Below are 22215 nucleotides of genomic sequence, written 5' to 3' on the forward strand. Positions count from 1 at the left end.
TGAAGTCCTGTGTATTCTTGTCCTGAGATCACAGCTGTGTCGAAATAAATTAGATAAGTCCTGAAGGGTTCAAACACAAGGCCTGATGTGTTTTTCTTCAGCATTGTTTTGTGGGAGCTGTAGCTGGCATCCTTTTTTCAAGTTCTTGAGTTAATCAGCACACAGCTGGAACCTCTTAGGTGTTGGTATGATTTATTGTAAAGAGGTGATGAAGGAATAGGAGCTAGAGAGTACAAAGACATAAGTAACTGCAAGGTTAGAGAAGCAGAATTTAAAATAAGTAAAAATCAAGGCTGTGGAGATACTTGGAAATGCTTTTTTTTACTTGGAGAGAAAGGGAAAAAATAATTAATGCTGCTTTGCAGATAAAGATTGGGAAGACATAAAAAAGATGCCAGAACATTCAACCCTGATGAAAGATTTCCGGAGAAACACGTAAGTCTGAGTTAAGCTTTCTTAATAAAGCGTATTTTGTATCTCTTTCCTACACTAAATTTTTGCAGTTCACGGTGTTTTTTATGTAGATGCCAAACAAGGACTATGAAATTGGTATGACTTGGATTGTGAAAAATGAAAAATAAAGTTGTTTCATGTGATAAACTTGGCCGGTTGAGGTGGTATGGATCAGCAGAATAGCCAGAGAGGCTGTAAAGGGTAAGGTGGCAGGTGTGAGACAGGTGATGCCAGTAAGACCCCCTGCAGCTCTGAAATATGTCAAAGCACAGCTGTTCCCAAATCTGCGGTGCCGGCAGTGATTTTCTGTAATAGCTGCTTAAAAGGGGTCTGGTAACCTTATACCATTTCCAGCAAACAGTGGGTATAATTGTCGGGTTTGGTGTCTGGGGTAGCTTACAATGCCTAAAAAGGAAAATACCCTTCAGCTTTGCTGTCATGTTGCCACAGGCTAATACTTGCACTTAAAATGCCACCCTGTTGCCTGATTTCCATGCTGAGGCATATGAAACTGTACAGTTACATTTCTTGCATCTGCCATGCTATTCCAGCCATTTAGAAACCTTTTTTGAGCTTCTCTTAAAATATATATATATATACATGAATGTTTTTGTAGCAACCTGTAGGTTGCAGGAGAGCATTCAGAGGAGCTTAGTATTTGTCTCTAGCTTCACTGTCTTGAGAAACAGTCAGAATCAAACAGTATAGTAGTAGAATTGCTACCAGACAGTTTAAATCCAGTTGATAGTTTGCTGTCTGCATGTGGGTTAAAAGTGTGCTTTTTGTGTGGGTGTGATATGCCTTTTTAAGGATGTGAGGGAAACATGCCTTTCTGCAGTTCTGAGTTTTAAGCAGTCTCTGGTGTTGATAGTTGTGGGTTTTCCCTGCTTATTGGATTTGCATTATTAATATATTAATATTGTTATGTTTTGTGGCTACCAAGAAAACTTTGCAGTATCAATGATTTGCATATTAGAAATACCACTTCCGTTTCCTTTTCTAGGTATACCAACTGCAGCCTTATCAAATATATGGAAAAACATAAAGTTAAACCAGATAGTAAGGCGTTCCACTTGGTAAGTTCCTGCATACATAAAAAATCAAATCCCTCATATATGTTTTTGCTGTTTAAAGTAAGAGTTGAGTTAGTGTCAAGTCCACTGTAATGAACTTCATAAATAAAGTTAGGAATAACTGGTACTCTGCAGTCTGAAAATGGCAAAATCACTTTATCTTCTCACATTGATAAAATGATTCTGAGTGTCACTCAGTGGATTAGGTTCAATATCAAGTAATTTTTAAGTTTTTGTTATTTAAGTCATGTTTAGCCTGTAGTTATATTTGCAGTGTTGCTGCAATCCTTAGCCATTTTGCTGCTTTGCATACTTTCAATTGCTTAGTTTTGCTTTTAAAAAATTTCTGTATGCCTGATTTTTTTTTTTTTTTGCATATTCATTTTTAAGCTTTTGAAGAGCCCTTAGAGCAGACTTTCAATATGTAAAGGGAGCATGTGTAGAAACTTTTTTCGAGGGCAAGCAGTGATAGGACATGGGGTAATGGATTTAAGCTGAAAGAGCTGGATTGCATGTTAGGAAGAAGTTCTTAACTGTGAGGCACTTGGGATAGTTTGCACAGAAAAGTTCTGGATGCCCCATCCCTGAAAGTGTTGTAAGACCAGGTTGGATGTGGCTTGGATCAACCTGGAAGGTGCCCCTGCCCATTGCAGGGGGTTTGGGACAAAATGGTTATTAAGGTACCTTCCAACCCAAACCGTGCTATGATATGATACAAGCATCTTACAGACTTAAAAAGAAAATTAACTTAGGGCTTGGACATGTAGTTTGGAAAATTTTAATGTCTTCCTAGTTCACTAATCTTCTGTATCTTTCTTATGAATACTTTGTAGAACCCTTACAACAGTTATTTTCTCTCTAGAACGTATAACATTCTTTATGAAGACTCCTGTTAAAATTACGCACTTGCTCAGCCCTGCAAGTGCTTGTGTTATTTCATAAATTACTGAGCCTTTTTGTCTGTGTGTTAAAGAACATTCAAGTTGCTACAAGAAATTGTATGCATGTATTTAGATATGGGGAAGGAGGAATTTAAAGGGGTCTAGTCTCTCTGAGTGGATATCCTCCTTATCTTGATGTTTCCTACTCAGATTAGATGTTTCCAGGCTCCAATGATAAAGTAAATAGATTATTTGGGAGCTGGATGGGAATGAGGGAGGAAAAGAAGATGATTTTTCATCTTGGAGGTGAGAAGAACAAATTGGAGAAAAGGGAAGATGGTGGTGGAGAGGCCTGGGCGCCTGAGGGCCACATGGCTTTTGTTCAAGACACGGGTAGTTATATCTTCCTGGATAATCAGACACAAGCGGTTTTTAAGCAGCTGTCTTTTTTCTGTTCAGTACTCTTCCCTCTGTATAAATTCTGGAATTTATCCTTCAGTCAGACCAGATCTGATGCAGTATTCTTCTTGTGGCATACTGCATGAGCATGTTTGAATGGGGGTTTCCAAGCAGATCAGTCTAAAATAGAGCATATATTTAAGGTTTAGATTATATCCAACAGTACAACCAGCTGAGTCAGGTAATGGTTGCAGTTGTACTGTTATGCATCATTTACTGTGAATTGTCTCTGCTCTCTGAGGTTAAAAGTTGGTGAAATGCTAGAGATGTTTACATGAGCAAAGAAACAAGTTCTCTCTGAGAGAGGTCTATAGCAAGACTTTCTCTGAATGGATTAGCTTCTCTTACAAGCTATGAGTGCTCTGTCCAAACCAATCTGAATTTTCTCATGTGTTCTCTGTCTTGCAAGATTAGAAATGGTTTTCAGTGAAGCAACAAAACTAGACACACAAAATAGTCATATGAAAATAGTCTTACTGCAGCATTTTCTCTTTGCTGTGCTGTAGCACAGGGGGATTTTAACTGTGTGAACATGTTCAGTGTGTTTGTACCAAAATGCAGTGGTTTTATTAACATGCAGAGTCAAGGAGTGGTGTCCTTTGCCAGACCACTGCCACTCCTCCATCCTTGATGATATCTGTTAGTGCTGAGCAGCAGGATCGTAAGGGGAGTTGGAACTTGGACCCCAGACTGAACACACTCCTCAGCCCGTACCTCACCCACCTTCACACAACTGATAGCAAGAGAGGGAGCTTTGTGCCATTTGGATGCTATCAGTCAGTGTCAAGGAAGCTAAAATGCAGTCAGGGCATTTAGCAGTGTAGATGTAGCTGTGTTCTTTTGTACCTCCCATGGCTCTGGATGTGAAAGAAGTACTGTGAAGCTCATTAGCTGTAATAGAACTTTCTTGATTTTCTGCTAACTGCTGTCTGTCAGAACAGTTCACTGGATCCTTTTTTAAAAAACCTGAGTATTCCAGCAAAATAAAGTACTGTTCAGGACCTGCCAAAATTTGAATGTGTCTTGAGTTTCCACTCTCATTTGCTAAGCTCAACTGCAGATGAATGCCTTGGGCCGCTCCAGCAAAGTCTGAACAAGTTCAGTGAATTTCTTGGTACCAAGTTCTTCCAGAGGTATTCCAAGATCCTACTCTTCCACAGCTATTAAGATACAAGTATCTTTTCCTTTCACTCTTAGAATCAGGACAGATTTAAAAGATGTTTATAATCTACTGTTTTAAAATATGTAAATCCAGAGATTCTTTTCAGTGCCAAAAAAAAAAAAAAGTTTTGATTTCCCAACCTGGATGAACCAGATTTTTTTCTCCTTTTTACAGACATTCATATACACGGTCCCTTTTCACAGGCAGAACTGATGTGTTAACTTAAGAAAACTTTGGCTCCTGCCTGCTTTTGCAGCTGATTATTTTTCCACTTCCACTTTCTTGATTTTTTTCCTACTTACTTATGCCCTGGAGGATGGTAAATAGCTGCTGTTTCTAGTTAATTTAGTGATTCTTGATCTTCCATGTGGTTACTTTGGTCCCTATGAACTATAGTGATTTTCTCATTGATTGATAATGTGTGAAGTTTACTGCATTTTTATTGTGTCATTTAGCCTGCTTTACATCAAACAGGCTATTTTTAAAATAGAAAATATTTTTAATAATATGTGGAAGGTTCAATTCTGTGTGGCAACTGTACAAGGGAGCAGAAACAAAGTTTTGATCCCCTGAGTGGATAATAGTTGCGCAATCATTTTGATTTCTTTTTGTACAGCTGATCATGACCAAGACTTGTCAGCATGTGATGGACAGCTCTAGAATCCAGTCATCAGAAATTATGCTAGAATTTTGCAGTTCTTTTTATTTGTGTTTTTCAGTGTGTTGGCAGTTCTTTGTCATGTTTTGCCTTTTCTTTTTCTGGCTCTTGGCAATGCTTTTTTAGAGAGTAAGAATTGGCTTGTTCAACATGCTATTCTATAAAAACTTCATGTAGACTCAGAGCTTAAACAACTTGATGTGAATTCTTGTGGATGATGTGAAAAACAAAACTGGATTGCTGGTGGTAATTCACAGTTATCATGTTCTTAACCATGCTGTCAAAACTGAAGGCTGAGGAGGGAAATGTACTTTCTTAACCTCAGCTTTTGAAGTGTGGAGATTTGCATTGCGGTTATGAATTCTCACTCAGAGCTAGTGAGTGAAAGGAGATGACCAGTTCAGACTTAGATCATGACACTGGATCTTTTTAAAAAGATGAATGTATGAATCCTATTAAAAGTATGGATAGGAAATGTAAATTAATATTATTTACATATGTATTTTCTTATTGGATCCACAATTTTAAAAATACCCACTGCAGGTTAAAACTGAAGCATTTGTTTTAAAGACCATTGTCTCTGTCAATTTGTCATGGTGTAGTTTTGCCTTGGACACTGTGTTGTATTGGTGAAACATGAAAACTCTATTTTTTCTGTGTGGTATCTGAAGGTTATCTCATGTTGCTTGTCCAGCACAGCTTTATTCCACACAGCTGCTTAGGTGGATGGAGAGAAGTATATGCATGTACACCAGACTTTCTGGATAAGAAACACGTAGTTCAAGAATGCATCACTGCAACTCAGCACTAGAGCTAAATAAAGTAGTTATGGTCCGGTGTTCCTAGTTCACAAGGCCTCACCTGGGGTGCTGTGTCCAGAGCAGGGCCATAAAGGTAATCAGAGGTCTGAAGCACCTCTCCTCTGAAGACAGGCTGAGAGAGCAGGGCTTGTTCAGCCTGGAGAAGAGAAGGCTCCCAGGAGACCTTATAGTACCTTTCAGTACTTGGAAGGGGGTCTCCAGGAAAGCTAGAGAGGAACATTTAGAGAAAGAAGGCAGATTTAGACTGGATATTAGGAAGAAATTCTTTATTCAGAGGGTGATGAGACACTGGAACAGGTTGCACAAAGTTCTGGATGCCCCGTCATTGGAAATGTTCAAGGCTGGGCTGGAGAGGGCTCTGAGCAACCTGGTCTAGTTGAAGGTATGCAGGCCCATGGCAGGGGGCTGGACTGACCTCAAAAGGGCCCTTCCAACCCAAATTATTTTGTGATTGAAGTACATTGTGGAAACTTTTTGAATGGTTTTGATAGAGCACTGGTGTCTGGAACTGAGTATCCTGGGCTTTGCAAGTGAAAATAGGTGTCCTTTGATAGGAAATGAAGTTACTATTTTAACAGGAGAGAAGAATGCGGTTATGTCATTTATGGTTAGGCTTTTGAGTCCAGATACATTTGTATCGTCTTTCAGGAATACAGTGAAATTTTTATTAATGGTTTTGGTAATGTAAAGGTGGTTTTTTTTGTTTTGTTTTGTTTTGTTTTGTTTGTTTGTTTGTATGTATTTTTTTTCCCTTTTCAGCTTCAGAAATTGCTCACTATGGATCCAATAAAGAGAATTACCTCAGAACAGGCTATGCAGGATCCTTACTTCTTGGAAGATCCTCTTCCCACGTCCGAGTAAGTGGTCAGTTTGTTAACCTCTCAGTACATTCAGAGATGCTTTAGAGCTGTGCTTTCTCTCTGCCCTGAGTATGTTTGTGAATATTGAGCTAAATACTGTCTAACAACCGAAGAAAGCTATAACCACTAAAATGCCATTCGTGGTTTTTAAAATTAAGTAGCATTTTTATTAATCTCCTGCTTTATGGAACTTTGATCCTATTAGTTGCAGCACTAATCTTGTTACTCACTGACAGGTTGATTATGCATGCTACTGATCTTGGTAGACAACTGCTAAGTGCCCGCAGGTCCACTTCTCTGCCTCAGAATGCCAGATGACAGTCGCTAATTAGTTTACATTTTTGTCTTAGCCTTTGTTGTAAATTCGCTGGGTGGGGAAAGTCAGCTCTGTGTCTCTGTGCTGTCATCCTTAACAACTTAAATCCATTTTCTGTAGACACTCCTCTTTTTTGTTTGTACAGGCAGATTTACAAAAGGGAGAAAATTTATGGACAATGAGTGATTTCATTAAAAATTAAGCCCCTCTTCCAGAAGACTAGCCAGGGAGCATGACTGTACACGCTTTTAGGAAATCTATTAGTACATCCTGTCTGTGATTCTCTACCCTTATGTAGGGAAGAATTTATAAAATATGTATACTTATAAGGAATTAATTAAAAATGAAATTATTTCACTAAAGCCTGCTGGATTATTTATAGCATGTCCTGGACTGTCTCTGTGATTTAAAGTCATGCAAATGATTGACTGCTGTAGAAACTGGTTTTAGAATAGTGTTTGGCTTTTTTCTCAAATTTAGGTTGATATTTTAATGTGAATGCACAATGAGTATTGCTAACGGGTGTACAGAGACTTTATTATAAGTACATTCTACTGATGAAGGGCAGGTAAATACTAGCTTGTACTAGCTGTAGCAAATCCACGTGGACTGTGAGATATGAATTGACAGGTGAAATTTCTAGTTACTTTTAAACTTTTTTCCTAGGTGGTTTTGTTAATAGTCAGTGAAGTTTCCAGGAATATTTTCTGAGTTAGTCCTGAGACTGTGAATTACACAGTAGCTGTAGTGAGATAGCTCTTTGTGCCCTTGGAGATACCTAACAGGTGACGTACCTTTCTAGCTAACAAAAAACTATTGGGAGCTTAAGTTAGTGTGTAAGTGTCAAATGAACATTAAAATCAAATGTGAATACGTTTTTACAAAGTTTAGATGATAGGGAAAACTTCTCCCTTAGTTACAGGTATTAATTGATGGCTCAGGCAACTTGAAACTGTCATGGGTGAAGTGTGAATCTTACAGGTCTAACCCTTCTGTTCTAATACAGTGATAAATAGACTTTTTTGGGGGACAGTGTTTTTGCAGGTTGTCAAATCCCTTACCCAAAACGAGAATTTTTAACAGAAGAAGAACCAGATGATAAAGGAGACAAAGTAAGTACTAGAAGAACAGTATTACCATGTTTCACTGGCTTTTATACTATTTCCTGATTTCATGTTATTTCATGTACCGCTTTTGAGTTGAAATTTTTCTTTGTGTTTAAACAATTGAGAAGAACCAGCAGCAGCAGCAGGGCAATAACCATACTAATGGAACTGGTCATCCAGGGAACCAGGACAACAGTCACACACAGGGACCCCCACTGAAAAAAGTGAGAGTTGTTCCTCCTACCACTACCTCAGGTGGACTTATTATGACCTCAGACTATCAGGTATTTTGTTTTATTCACGTATTGTGTATTTGTTTTTCATGTTTAGAGCAGTGTTTCTTCAAACTAAAAAGTTAATTTTGTAAATGTTGCTGTATTAACTGTTACTTCTTGGCATCTTTTGAATTTTTTTTCAGATAAATTTAGTTGATGATTTGTTGATATCCTGATGCTCTTTAGGTTAGCAGTCAGGAAATTAGGCTCAGACACTATTAGAGTTACTAATTATTACCTTCATATTAGGGAATGCTAATAGTTACGGACCAGGAACCTGCTATGCTGTGCTCTGTATCACCTAAAAATGCCATTTCTTGCTTGAACAAGCCTGTAATGGTAGGAGGCAGAGGATATTGCAGTAAAAAAGCTGTGAAATAGGAATCTGAACAAGTGTTTTAGCTGGAGTAATGGATGGGGAAACAGTATTTTGGACGACAAATAAAGACTTGGCATGATGCTGTCATAATCTCTGTTGAAGACCAAGGGAGATTCCAGGTTGAGTAAGTCAAATATTACAGATCTGAAGACAGGTGAGATGGTGGCAGTTGATGAGCGAGGAAGGTGAGGAGGCGCATTGGGAAAAAACACTTCAGCAAAACATGAAAATTGAGTTCTGGCCTTCCCACATTTGAGCTTATACTCAGATATTAAGAAATCAGAGCCTGGAGTATAAGAGTATCTTTGTCATCTCAGTGAATGATACCTGAGTTTTTGGGTTTGAATGAGGTTGCTGCTGGAGACTGGGGAGAAGAGAGTTGGGGACAGAACCTTTAGTTAATACAAGCTAAGAAATTACAGAAGAGGAGCAGGGAAGACTTCAAATGATTCACAGGAGCAGTTAGAGAACGGCGGATTTTTGGAAGCCTGGGGAATAGGTGATTTCAAGGGGAGGCATGCTGCTGGAAATGTTAGCCTGCAGGAACTAACCATTGCATACTGGTTCACATGGAACGCACAGTACAGGTGGTCAGTTGGCAGACAGTCTTGGATAAAATCAAAAGATGGAGAAGTTGGAAACTATTGGCAATGTTTTCAGTTAATTTAAAGATTAATATCTAAATGTGAGACTCTGATAATGGAAACCCATTTAGCTGGGCATATAGTCTGTAGCAAAATGTAGGGAGAGTTAAAAAACAGTCAGTAAATGTGCTGTCAATTTGCCTTTCAGTTTGATACAGCTTCTCCATGAACCAGCAGTGGGCTTTGAAATCTTGCATTTCAGAGTTTGTCCCTGAGAGTACCAGATAGCCTCAGAAGCTGCCTGGGGGCATTGCCTTCATCCTTACCTAAATCTGTATACTCTCAGCATTGACCAAAACTTGAAAGTACTACAAAAATATAAAATAACATCATTTTCAGGCTGAGGCCCTTCATATGAGTCCCCAAGTGCCTTTGTTCACTTTATCCCAGGTCATCAATAACACATCAGTTTGCAAGTCATTTTCCTTGAACAATATACATTTTTAGAGCTGTTTGAGACAGTGGTGAGCCTTAACTATAGTTCTGCAGGGTAGGGTGCCTCCAAGTATGACTGTCATCTTTCTTTTAGTAGGATTATCCATCACAGGCACTCTGCAGGAGTTTCATCCCTTTCAATCTGGTAAGCTGCAGCCAGTTGCTGTTTTGGCCTTTTAATTGGCTTTCTGCCACTTCTTAAAAACAGGCACACAGAGCAGAAGGCAAACCTAGATGTAACTTTCTTAATCTTGCCCCGGGTGGAGTCACACAACTAAGGAGGCTGATTCAGAGGTTGTGTGTAGTGTGTCAGGGAGCCCCATTTACATGCCCTATTTACATGCCCTTCACCTCATTTTGCTGCTGCATTGTGGCATTTTGAACAAACTTCAGCTCCCAGTTCTCTGAGCCAGAGCTGAAGTTTACTGGCTGACAAGTCAGAGGACTCAAATTGCTCAGCTGGAGTTGGCATTGGGTTTTTGCAGTTCATGCAAAAAACTTGGACTCACAAGTCCAATGCAAAAAATTTTTGGACTCACAGATATCCACCCTGGCATTACAGCTGGGGGCAGCCCCTATTGGAAAACATAATTTCAGAATGCTTTTCCCTTAAGATAATGTGTCTGGAAAACAGGATAATCAAAGAGAGTAGACCTGAACTTGCTAGCACTAGAACAAAAGCAGCTAAGAGTTTCCAACTGATGGTTTCACATCTCCCTGAAAAAAATTCCTCACATTTTTTGCTTCTGATCCAGCAACTTGAGGAGAGGGAAAACAAACATTACAATACAGGCCTCTGTTTTAATCAAACACCTGTTCCTTTGTTCTTCATTTGATTTGCTCAAATTCCCCATATAAAGCTTGTGAAGAAGGATTGCCATCTCCTGGGCAAGGCACACTAAGACAGTTTCTGCATTCACTCAGAAGTCAAATTACTCTCTGCAGGGCACACTGACCTCGTATCCTTTTCTGCCATGCATAAAAATAGTAGACACATGGCACACAGACTTTCTTGACTCCTTGTTTAAATTTGCAATGTGACACTCCCAAAGGCAGTGTGATTAAACAGGCTGGAGCAATTCCACTGCTCTGAGCTTTTGCTTGTGATAACCCTTTGGGTGCTTAATGGTATTTAGAAAGGATTAGATATTTACTTTTGTTCTTAAACAAAAGCCATTTGTTGCTCTGGGTGTCAGGAAAGAATCTGATTTTTCATTGCCTCTGTCTTAAAATAAGATCTGTTTTTAGAAGTCAGATGTGGGGAGTGGTTTACAACTGAAGTGAGTGGTCAGTTTTAAATGGTTAAACTTGTGATGGTTTCCTACGTACAGGAGTCACACATGGGCAAAACCAGCATTCAAGACTTTTGCTCTTTGAAGTACATCCTGTATTTGTTACATGGAGAAGGGTGACCCAGAGCTGTGACCCTTCTGTTGATGAGTGACTTAGTCCTTCTCTCAAGGCTGAAGGCAAATGTCACAAAGTTCAGTCCCTGTGCTGCTAATGGTGCGGTTCAGCAGTGCTGGTTTGTTCCCACTGACATTAAGTCCTGGTCCAGCCATTTCTCCCCCTTTTCTGTAGAGGTGGTAGCTCAGTCCTGTGAACATGTGTTAAAACATGCCTTTTTTATTTCTGCCATCATCTCAGCATCCTAGGTATAGCTTCTGTTCTAAATGCTGTACAACAGGAAAAAAATTGGGGTTCTTGTTTTATGTTGTGACTTAATATTTTCCTTTCTCAGGGTGTTGCTTCACCAGAGTTATTTCCTATTCAGGTCTCAGTAGCAATTCCCTGGAATAGCTACTTTATAGAAGTTTCCAGACCTCTTCTAGAAGCAGCTTTTCCTAAAAAAACATAGTACATCCTGTGATATCAAGAATTCAGAGGCTACACAGTTTCTCAATACTGCAAAGTTTGTGAGGGCGTGTAAACCTTAATGTGAATGTAAACCAGCACAGTAATTGTGAAATTGTGTTAATTTAATGAAATGTTGAATGCTGCTATGTGGTCAGATACTTAGATTGCAAATCTCATAGGCAGTCCTTTTCTTTATAACACACGGTCAGTAAATAATAACTTTTAGGTAAAAGTTGAAGTAGGCAGTTGCTGGTTTGCTGAGAGCTTCTTGCAATGATGACTGCTCCACTCAATTGTGGGAGTGCTGGTTGAAAGGGGCTTCTGGAGACCATCTAGCCAAGTCTCCCACTTGGAGCAGGGCTGTTGCTAGTTCTGACTCACTCAGGTTAGCATGGCTTTGTTAAGCTGAGTCTTAAAAGCCTTCATAGAGAGAGAGACCTCACAGACTATGGGCAGGTTCTTCCAGTGCTGTACTGGTCCCTTAGTGGTTCTTCCTCCAGTGTCCCACCTGAACCTCCCAAGGCACAATCTAAGGACATTTTTGCCTGAAATACCTGGTTCCACTGAGGAACATGTTGCTGTTTATCTTTAAACTCTCCTTCAAGTATTTTAAGACTGCTGATAGATGACACCTTAGCCCAGTCACAATGCTCTCAGCCTGTACTCCTAGGTCACACAAAAGGGTGGCAGGTATATCTGCTCTGTGTGAAAATCTCCAGAATAAGGCAGTGTGGCTTATCAGCAGTAAGATGCCACACCTGGACCTCCACCCCAGCCCACCTTCCTGGCAGGAGAAGGGAGCAAGTGGAGAAGACAACTGCCATGGTGGTAGCCCAGTGTCACGTGCAGGTGCACAGTAGCCATTTGGAGGGGTGGCTGGAGGCTTGACTGTGATGGGTGAAGATTCCCAGGAGGCTATTAGGGTGGATAGCAGAAGGCTGGCAGCTGTCACTTTCTAATCTGGTATTCCTGATGTCTGGTACCTGCTGTAATCAGAGTAAGTGAAACAAAGCCTAGAAGCTCAGCTCCTTTGAGACTACATGTGCTGGGTGCCTGTTGAAGAAACGAGTCAGTAGGTGAAATTGTCTTGCCGTGTCCATGTTACGAAGGGCTGTGTGTCTGTGCTTTCCCCCCTGCAGCGTTCCAACCCCCATGCTGCCTACCCCAACCCTGGACCAAGCACATCGCAGCCCCAGAGCAGCATGGGGTATTCAGCTACCTCCCAGCAGCCGCCGCAGTACTCGCACCAGACCCACCGGTACTGAGCTGCCCCCGGTGCCGTCGACGCGCCGTCGCTGATGCTGCAGGACCGGCCGCAGCTGCGTGCCAGGAGCCCGCCTTGGGCCAGAGAATGTACTGTACAACCACACCTCCCACCTGTCCCACCGCCGCCACCAACCCCTGCCACGGGGCCGAGTGGGGGCTCCCACGTTGTACCTGGTTCTGGGGTTAGACTTGAAAAGAAAGTGCTAGCACGGTTTGTGTTGTGGATATGCTACTTCTGTAGTTTACTTGACATGGTTCAGACTGACCGATGCATTTTTTTCAGTGACAGTCTGTAGCAGGTGAAGCTGTGAAATGTGCTAGGGGCAAGCATTTTTGTTGTCGTATGTGGTGAATTCTCTTGATGTAACAACTTCATCTGACCAATAGTACACGACATCTTTGAACTGGTACTTGAAGCATACAGTATATGTTACCATGGCAAAAAAAGCAAACTAACCGTAACTCTCAGACAGTTTTGATAGACATTTATTTTTAGTGACTTTTGTGGGTTGGTTCATTTTCCACCTAGATCAATGTTTTATGACCGACACGATTGCTACGATGAGATTTTTTTAAGAACATGAAAGCGTTTGCATTTTTTCCCAGAAATTACAAACATCCCAAAGATTTATTTCCAACATAAGTTTTTGTTTTTGTTTTGAAATCTATGACTTGACTGGTATTAAAGCTGCTATTTGATAGTAAAATAAGTATGTTGTCATTGATATAAACATGTTTGGTTCAGCAAACAAACTAAAATGATTGTCATAGACAGTGTTTTATTTTTTTCCTGTTGGTGTTAATGATTTGTGAGCATGCTTTGGGATTAAAAAAGCATGAATGATATTTCCTAAAAAGGTGCGGCATCCATTCAGATATTTTGTCATGATTTTTGAGAACCAGCTTGGTGTAGTGGATTTTAAATTTTGTTCAGTTAATTTTTTTTTAATGTTCGCACGTTGTTTAGGGGTGCCATTCCTACTGCAGAGGAACAAGGTGTTAGGAGAGCCTTAGAATTTATGAGGAAAAACTTACATACAATGTACTGTATCAAACTATTTTACATGAATGACACAAGTATTCTGAGTAAAAAAAGAATCAAACATTGTTAAAACAAGGTGTTATGTAATAAATTTATTTTTCATAAATCTGCATATGACCTTTGCCTGTATTCCTTTCTATCATTGAAAACGCCCTGTTCCCCCATCCATACATCTCTATCAGGTTGTGTCCTGAGAAACAGCATCCAGCAGGAATTTGTTTTGCAAGGCAGGCTTCCATTAACTGGTGAGAAGGATAGTTTTTTCTTTTAAACAGCAGAAAAAAAAGGGCATTACTCTTGTTCTGTACAAATAGCTGATCATCTGGAGATACTCTAAAAGTGGGTTTATTACTAGCAACATTTCCTAGGTCAGGCCGCTCCTTGTCATCTACAAAATCCAGAGGCATTCCTGTCTGGATAGTTCTTCTGAGGTTTCTGTAGCTCCTTCTTATTTTGGTAGGTAATATGACACCATGATTTTGACATAAATGTATGCAATACACGTAGGATATTTTTCTGCAGGTGCTTTATGTAGTGTGAATATCAACTGGTGTGATTCATGCAAATGCACTGAGATGCTGATGCAAAACAAAACCCAATTGTTAGCCAGCCTGAAAGGCAAACCATATTTGAGGTGAAGATAAAACTGACTGCAGAGACTACAGGTTCAAGTATTCAGGAGACTTCAAACTAAAGCAGAAAATCTGAGTGCAGAATTTATGCTGCTTTTATGATGCCCTCTTAATTCTGATATAAAAGGCATCAAAATCTGTCTTTCCTTGGTTTCTGGAACAAGTTAATATATAGGTGAGAGTGCCTTAAACTTCCTGGTTTGCAAGTGAAAGCATTTTCAGTTTTTTTCATTTATATATAGGCTTTAAGCTTGTCAGTTCAGGATGTCCAGTCTGTTCCCAGGTACTCGGATGGTGCCAAGTGTAACTTTTTTTTTTTTGCTGAAGTGCTATTGGCCCATGTTTTTATTTCCTATTGATGCATATTCATATCAATGCATAATAGGTAATATTATTCACGTAATAGCAGACTTTGATTCCACTCTGTTGTGATGTCTACAGCTGAAAAGTAGCAGGCTTGCTTGAATTTCATTCTTGCAGAAGGAAATGCATCCAGTTGACAAAAGATGCTCTTGCCATTAGTTTATGCTTGAATTTAATTTGGTTATTAAGATTGTATTTGAGATAAAGATGCAGCTTATCAAATACTTATAATAAAACTAAATTTTATTCTGCATTTAGTTTTGAATAGCCTGCTACTGTCAATTTCATTCACTTGTATTCTCATTTTTAGTAGATTGCAGATTACATCAACAAGAGGGAAGTGACATCTTTATATTTGACTTGGGCTGATGTTTCAGTCATCTGGTCATTTGTTAGGAGGTACTTGAGGTTTTTTCTCTAGGACTTGGGAAAGAAAAAGTTTTTCAGTGCTTGGTATAACCTCTGGTACCTTGAAGACAGCTTATGATTCTGTATTGCAGATAAGGTCAATCACATTGTATTTGTGATAATTATAAGGGATCTTCTGCATCAAATAACACTTTTTAACACTGGCTTTAGGAATACTGAGGGCAAGGCTCGAAATTACTTTCCTGAACTGTATAAAAATACATTAATCCTGTTGTTATGCTCTTGATGGGGCTTTTATGCAAGGGTTACAGAAAGGGGAGGAGAAGAAAGCACCTTTGAGAAGGGTTTAATAGAAAGTTAAAAATTTCCATGAGAAGATGGCAGCAGCAGCGGCAGCCAGGGTGAGAGCCGTGCCTCTTTCCTCACATGGCTCAGCTTTTGTTACTGGATTCAAGAACTTCAAAGCTTTTCCTTACTCACCGACAATTATCTGGACCCATCTGAGTGCATTTAAAATAGCTGGAGTCTGGGAGCCTGTCTTTGTTGCTGTGATTAAAGGACAAATTGTTTTGCTAGAGTAGGCTTATGTTGAAAATGGGCTACAAGCTTAACTTGATTGTGAGGATAAATGTGCTATTGCACCTTAACCCTGGCACTCCCAGCAAGCCTGGCCTGTGGCAGCTCTACGTTTATCATACCAAATAAAGACGCAGCTGCTCTAAGAAGAAATAAGTTTAACTTGCACTTACCCTTTTGAAGAGGGTTTTAGCATTAGTGGTGGGAGGAGCAGTCCCACCTTCCTAGAAGGAAGAACTAGAAGACTGATTTTGTCCTGTTCTTTGCTCTGTGTGTGTATATATAAATAGGAAAATACTCAGTGCACTTACGGAGTTGCCCGTGGCAGTGCCCAGCTGAGGGGTAGGCCAGTGTTCAGGTTTGCTTTTAGCTTTTTTTCTTTTTGTGCCAGGGGAGGTTTAGGCTAGATATTAGGAGAAGGTTCTTCACTTCACCCAGAGGGTGGCTGGACAGTAGAACAGGTTTCCCAGAGGAATGGCCATGGCACCAAGCCTGCCAGAGTCCAAGCACTTAGATAATGCTTACAGTCATGCACTGTGATTTTTGGGGTTGTCCTGTACGGGGCCAGGACTTGGATTTTGATGATTTTATGAATGTGGTTTCAGGCAGTTTGGCTGCCACCAAGTGGGGTAATGGAACCCGCAGGATCTCACAGGACTTACTGTATATCAGAAGGGAAAGATACAGAGTATTTCTTGGAGCTAGTGGTGAAGTTGCAGACCTGCCATTTGGAGTAAATACTGTTGCCACGGTTAAGATGAGCCTCATTTCTGCAGAAGGAATGAGTAATGTGGTGCCCCCTACACCATATTTTAGTTCCTGCCCTGAACAGACCAGCCTTTTTTTGTTGAGTAGGGCAGCCATCTCAGCATCTTCTTTCAGGCTGAGTGGTGACAGTGCTTCAGGCTGCCAGTTCTGAGACAGTTTAACATCCCGCATCCCTGGAGACCAAGGTAGATGAGCCTAAATCAGTGTAATTTGCTTGTCACAGCTATGGATAAAGAACACTGTGAAATAATTTGTCAGACATCTGAATGATGGGATGTACAAACTGTACTGCAGCAGTAGGATAGAGGGAGAAAAAGGTGCTTTACCCTTTGAAAGCCAAACAGAAACAAAGCTGCCACTGTTTCTACCAAGTCTCTTGTGATAAGTTCCTCTCGAGGATTTCAGGCAGTCTTTATCTTGGTGGTTGGCTTCAGTGATGGCAGGAGTTGTCTCTAGAGGACTGTCTGTACTTGCAGGGATCCTATGCTGGAGAGCCGGGCACTGGCACTGATGTTAATGAAGCCATTGCCCTGGGGTGATGCATGCCAGCTCCGGCCCAGGATGGGAATCTGGATGAGCTCCATCACTGCTCTGAAAGCTTCCATATCACAAGATGCTGAAAAGTACTTTTCAGCCTGCCAGGATTAGGGTGCCTTTCCTTGGCTCTCAAGGAGTTTAATTATCCCTGAGTTTAACTATTCCTTTGCATTCCTGGTCCTATGTAGGTGGACTGGGTATTGCCCTGAGCTGGGGGAGGGAGTGGAAGGACTGGTGCAGGAGTGGTTGTTATTTAGGCTGCTCAGCACATCTTGGCATGGAGCCCTGAGGCCACAGAACCACCAAGGACAGCCTTTACAGCCTGCGCTTTTGGGAAGTGTTTCTATTTGCTCAGCCAGGGATGTGGGAGAGCTGCCATATCCTTGGAGCAAGCCTTTGTTTAATGTTTGTGGGAGCTTTGAATTTGTACAACGTGTCACCCACTGTGTGTGAAGACCAGCCTCTGACGCCCCATTAGGTACATAGGCAATGCAGTGGCTGACTAAGGGAGGGAGGGAGATGAAGTAGGGATTTGTGTATGGACAGTGCTTACAGGAGTGCTGAGACAGAGGTGAAAAGCCCTTGAGCGGAGGCTTATGGAAGGCCCATGGTTACACTGAGAAGGCGCAGAGGTATTGTCTTGCCCTGAGGTGTAAAGAGCACCTGTATTTCGTGGGAGCTCATTCCTTCTTTGACCCATTGTGCCAAAATCTGTCCATGTCCTACATTGGTTTATGCAGGGTTGCCTTTAGTATTTGGCTGGTCTTCCCACAAGGTGCTGGCCAGGTAGATGTGCTAAGAGCTGTTCTTATTAATCACCATTTAAAATCAAAATTCTGTTTCTGTTTGTAGTGTTTCTCAAGTATACTTCGGGACCTGTGAAGTTCCTACATTATCCAAGCTCCACCTTAATGAGTTTGTGCCCTTACCTGGGCAGGGGAGACAGTAGGATATAATGTTTGGCATTCTTCGCACCTGCTTCAGCCATTTGCTGCTGTAGATCAGAATGTGGAGATACTCAGCAAACTGTGGAGAAGGGTTCTTTGGAGATAAATCCTGCTTTTGGGTGACATCAATGATCCCTGTAGAGGGGGGGGGGGCGTTCTTTGAGGTGTGCTCAGCTCAGTGCAGACAGCTCGTACGCAGCTTAGGCACTCCTGATGTCCTCTGTGCGGATTTCACGCTTCTCTCTGGCTCTCTGCCCCACCTTGCTTTCAGATGAAGAAAAGGTGAAAGGAGTGTGATGTCCCAGCCCAGGAAATCCCTGTATAAACTCCTAAAATATATTCCACTCCCACCAGCCATGCAGGTATGTAAAACAGCTGCGCAGTTTACTTGCACACCAGACAAAACCAGCTGGTTTGAAAATCCCCTCAGTGTCTTTGGGGGCCTTGCTGGAAGAGCCCTGCAGGGACTTCTGACACAGAGCAGCCTGTGCCTCCTGAGTGACTGATGGGCACACGATGCCCGGAGCTGATGAGCGGCTGCTTGATCAGATCTCATCCAGCCCCCACTCCATGGGTGAAGAGGTGAGGCTGTCATTTGCAATCACACGCTTCTCCAACTCCCCAGGAGGAGGAGAAGAGAGGGGGCTCAGGCAGTGCCCTGCGGGTTTGAGGGGAGGAGGGAAGGTGTAGTGGCTGTGGGCGACGAGGTGCTGGTCAGCCGGGCTGGCTGGTGTGGTGCCCTGGGGCTCAGTCGGACATCAATGGCTTGAGATGCTGTGGGGACCCACTATCAGAAGGGACAGGCTGCTGGAAATCCTCCTGTGGTCCAACTGAAAAGTTGCAGAGCATGTGGGTGCTCGAAGGCAGATTGAGTGGGCTGAAGGAGGAGACCAGCTCGTGTCCTGCAGCTGCCCTACACAGCACCTGCTTCCTCATGGTGCTTCAAGTGTCTGCCGGGATCTGCAATCCTGTTTCCAGCCCCCTGGGGCTTGATTGCTGTGCCCTTGCCCACGAAATATGAATGAGTGTGGCATCCCAAGTGTGTGAACAGTGAGGCACAGTCATGGGGGAAGCTGGTGACACAGGTGCCAAATTACTGCTGTAATGAACCGCATGCTGGATCGTGTTTACAGGAGATGGATCATTTTGCTTAAAATATTACAGAGTGAGAGATGGCTCTAAGAGTGATTTTAGCTTCCACCAGAAAGAAGGCAGGGAAAATGGACCAACATAAAACATCATGAAAGCTTGTCTGTTACACTTTTCTATTTGTTGTGGGGTTTTTTTTAATAGAGAATAAAAAGTATGAAATCTAGTTCACTGGGAACAAGAAGGAACAGTATCCCAGAGGTTTGTGTTTTAATGGAGTAACCTATGCTGCACCATGCAGTGTCCATAAACCAGCAACATGCACATACCTCAAAGGAATGAGGAAACACCAGACTGGAATCTGGATGTGGAGGATGAAGTGGATGTAACAAAACTGCAGTTTGAACAGAAGGCCATGAAAGGGGAATTGCACCCTGGTTTGCTTCCAGCACACTGTACACACATACCCACAGGCAGTGACTGATCCACTGTGTATGGCCCAGGCGTGCTGCAGCCACCAGTGCTGCTCCTGGGCTTCAGTGTGTTTGGGGGGGTCCTGAAGGGTGCAGGGCCACAGGCAGCAGAAGGGGTGGTGTAGCTTTTCCTTCCACTGTGGTTTTTTACAGAACGTTGCAAAATGGGGCAGAGAAGCACCAGTGTCCTCCCCAGAGGAGACTAAATATAGGGATGCCATCACTGTTACTGAATCTGCAGTTTATTCTTTAATTAAAGGTATTTCCAGAGAAAAGGGTTAAACTGAAAACCATTTTCACCAGCTGGAAACCTAATTAGTGCATTGTAAAAATTACTTTATTCAAGAGCAGCACCTGAAACAGTAGTAGTATTTAAACAGGGCAGTTTATGCTCCATGAGGTTACAAGTACACCTTTGCTGATCCTTAATGTTCCTTGTATAATTCTTAAAAATGCCAGGAATTAAAATATTGATTATGTTAATTATCTATTAAATCTTAATTTCCAGGAGCTATTCAGAACTAAATCCTGTGCATAAGGAGCAATGATGCAGAACATGGCCTGTCCTGAGATGTTATTGATCTCCACAGTGATGTATCAGGGCAGATTATTGTATATATGTTTTGGGTTTTTTTTTTCTCCATTGGTATTTCAGTCAGTCTTTTGATCTGAAAATCTTTCAGCATCAATGCCTTGGAGCAGATGCAGTTGGGGATCAGGATCTCCCAAATAAACCATCACACATCCCCTCAGGCTTCCACGTCATACAGGGAGGGGGAAAAATCCTCCCAAACCCCGAGACACGTCAAACCACAGAGCAGGGAGGATTATATGTGGATATGTCATGGACTCTGAAAGTACCAAAGTGGAGGTCACGGTAAGAGGAGTTAAAGGTGTGCTAGGATGAAACCTAGAGAGAAGAGCAAACCAGTATTCTGGAGATACATTGGAGGGGCATGAATGCAAGGGTGCAGCAGGGCAGGCAGGCAGTGATGTGGTTTGGGGCTGGCCAATACCAGGACCTGGGGCAGTACCAGGACCTGCTGCTCCCTGACATGCCAGGGGCTGAGCCTGCAGCTGAGTCCCCTTTGCATTCCCAGGTGGCCTCAACATTTTCTAGTGCTGCTCCTGCCCAAATCAAGCTCCACATACTCTCAAAGACAAAATGTCCCTCTCGAGGCTGGTGCCTGGCAGGGCCTCACTGGGGAGTGAGCCCAGGGAGGGCGCTGTCCCTGCTGTGCCAGGGGCTGGGCAGACGTGGGTGTCAGGGCTGGGTGGTGGCCAGCGCTCATCTCTACTTAGTGCCACATTGCATGGAAGAGAATCTGATACAAGTCAGAGCAAATGCAGCTCTCAGGCTCTTACTGATCAAGCCTCACACAGAGAGTGCTATTTCTAATAAATATTTTAGGCAGTAAAACATCCTTCAGAGAGGGCTGCTACATTCCCGTTGTGTGCCTTCTTGCTGGGAGAAGCCTGCCTTAGCTGCTTCAAATATTCAAATGCTTGATATATAGTTACTGTTTTATGGAAAAATGCCTCCGGGTGAGATGTGTTTAATAGAGAGAGGCTAATATGTGAGTGATTTATCTCATTTTGCTAAGTTCATGCCTGTAATTCAATAACCCCATGAGCTACACTTAACTGTATTCAATAAAGATGATCTAGAGGAGATGTTCATGCAGGTGAAAGATTCAAGAACTGGAGGAAAGGTTGTTATAAATAAGTGGGTTTGAAGTAAACAGGGAGCTCAGGCAGAACTCTCCCCCAGGATAAATGTCTTGAGCATCATTAAACCAGTACAAATGGCTCTGTGAGCTGCAAAGATTTCTTCCTCTGAAAGGAAAAAGCTGTGAGAGAGACTTTCATTAGGGAGAAAATGCCACCTTGTGCTCCAGCCGTGACCCAAATCCTGCAGCAGTCCTTCGCGAGCTGTCATCTTGGGGAGCATCCCCAGCAGACCGTGCCGGATCCTCTGGCAGTGAGGTGGTGTTACAAAGGGCACAGCAAGGTGGTTTTACACGCTGACAGAGGAAAGAGGTGTGACAGCCCAGGGCTTTATTCTTCACCTGCTTTAGAAAACCTTCAGACACGTACCTGGGTGTGCAAAGTGCTTTACAGACAGCGCTGCATGCAAACTCTGACAGCGTGACAAGGAAATGTGGTCTCTAAAAGCTGTTCACGGCTGTAATTGCCCAGTTTGATTGTAAAACTAAAGTAAACAGCTCTGGCAGCTGAGTCACACAATTGCAGACCTGAAGCACTTCTAAGTTAGGTCTAAAAATATCTTGTGTGCTTCTAAGTTACTGGCTGTATGGAGAAGAAAAGGGCACTGAAAAATAAAGACATCACAGCACTGACAGTGAGTGCACAAAGGGCTTTGGGGTGAGGTGTGAGCATTGTCCCTGGCCCAGCACTGGTGGCTCGCTGTGTGCAGCTGCAGGTGCCAGCCTGGGCCAGGAATGGGCTCTCAGCCCCTGCCTCACAGCCAAATGCAGCAGCCCGCCTCAGACAGCCAGCTCCTAGTTGAATGCGTAGAGCAGTTGCAATAGCAGGGGAAAGGGAGTGGTTTTCAGCCAAAAAGGTGATAGAAAGAGGCCTGGGGACAGCAAATAGGCCATGGCCATTCATTACCTTTTCCCAGCCAACACCTTGGAGGCACGGAGCAAAAGCAGGAGGCAGCAGCTTCAAACCAGAGAGGTGCTTTCACACTGTATGTCATTACACAGCGGGGCTCTGCCATGGCAGCCTGGCGGTGCCAGCCACAGCTTCAA

The 22215-nt window shown here is 42.3% G+C and overlaps 1 protein-coding gene across 5 annotated transcripts in view; it reads left to right on the top strand.

The window, feature by feature from the left end:
* The window catches only part of CDK8 (cyclin dependent kinase 8), a 75422-nt gene extending 61623 nt beyond the window's left edge, over positions 1 to 13799 (top strand). For 4 of the 5 annotated variants that reach the window (XM_066175908.1, XM_066175906.1, XM_066175909.1 and 1 more), the window contains 6 exons: positions 366 to 435; positions 1457 to 1529; positions 6267 to 6364; positions 7717 to 7795; positions 7915 to 8073; positions 12519 to 13799. In XM_066175908.1, the coding sequence (XP_066032005.1) occupies positions 366 to 435; positions 1457 to 1529; positions 6267 to 6364; positions 7717 to 7795; positions 7915 to 8073; positions 12519 to 12644 (605 nt within the window). In that variant the 3' untranslated portion in view covers positions 12645 to 13799. The remainder of the gene's footprint in view (positions 1 to 365; positions 436 to 1456; positions 1530 to 6266; positions 6365 to 7716; positions 7796 to 7914; positions 8074 to 12518) is intronic. The other variant, XM_066175907.1, reaches the window with a different exon arrangement.
* The last annotated feature ends 8416 nt before the right edge of the window (positions 13800 to 22215 follow it).

The sequence above is a fragment of the Chamaea fasciata genome, unplaced genomic scaffold (assembly GCF_029207755.1).
Source record: "Chamaea fasciata isolate MVZ Bird 193981 ecotype frontalis unplaced genomic scaffold, bChaFas1.0.hap1 SCAF_2, whole genome shotgun sequence".
Lineage (NCBI taxonomy): Eukaryota > Metazoa > Chordata > Aves > Passeriformes > Sylviidae > Chamaea > Chamaea fasciata.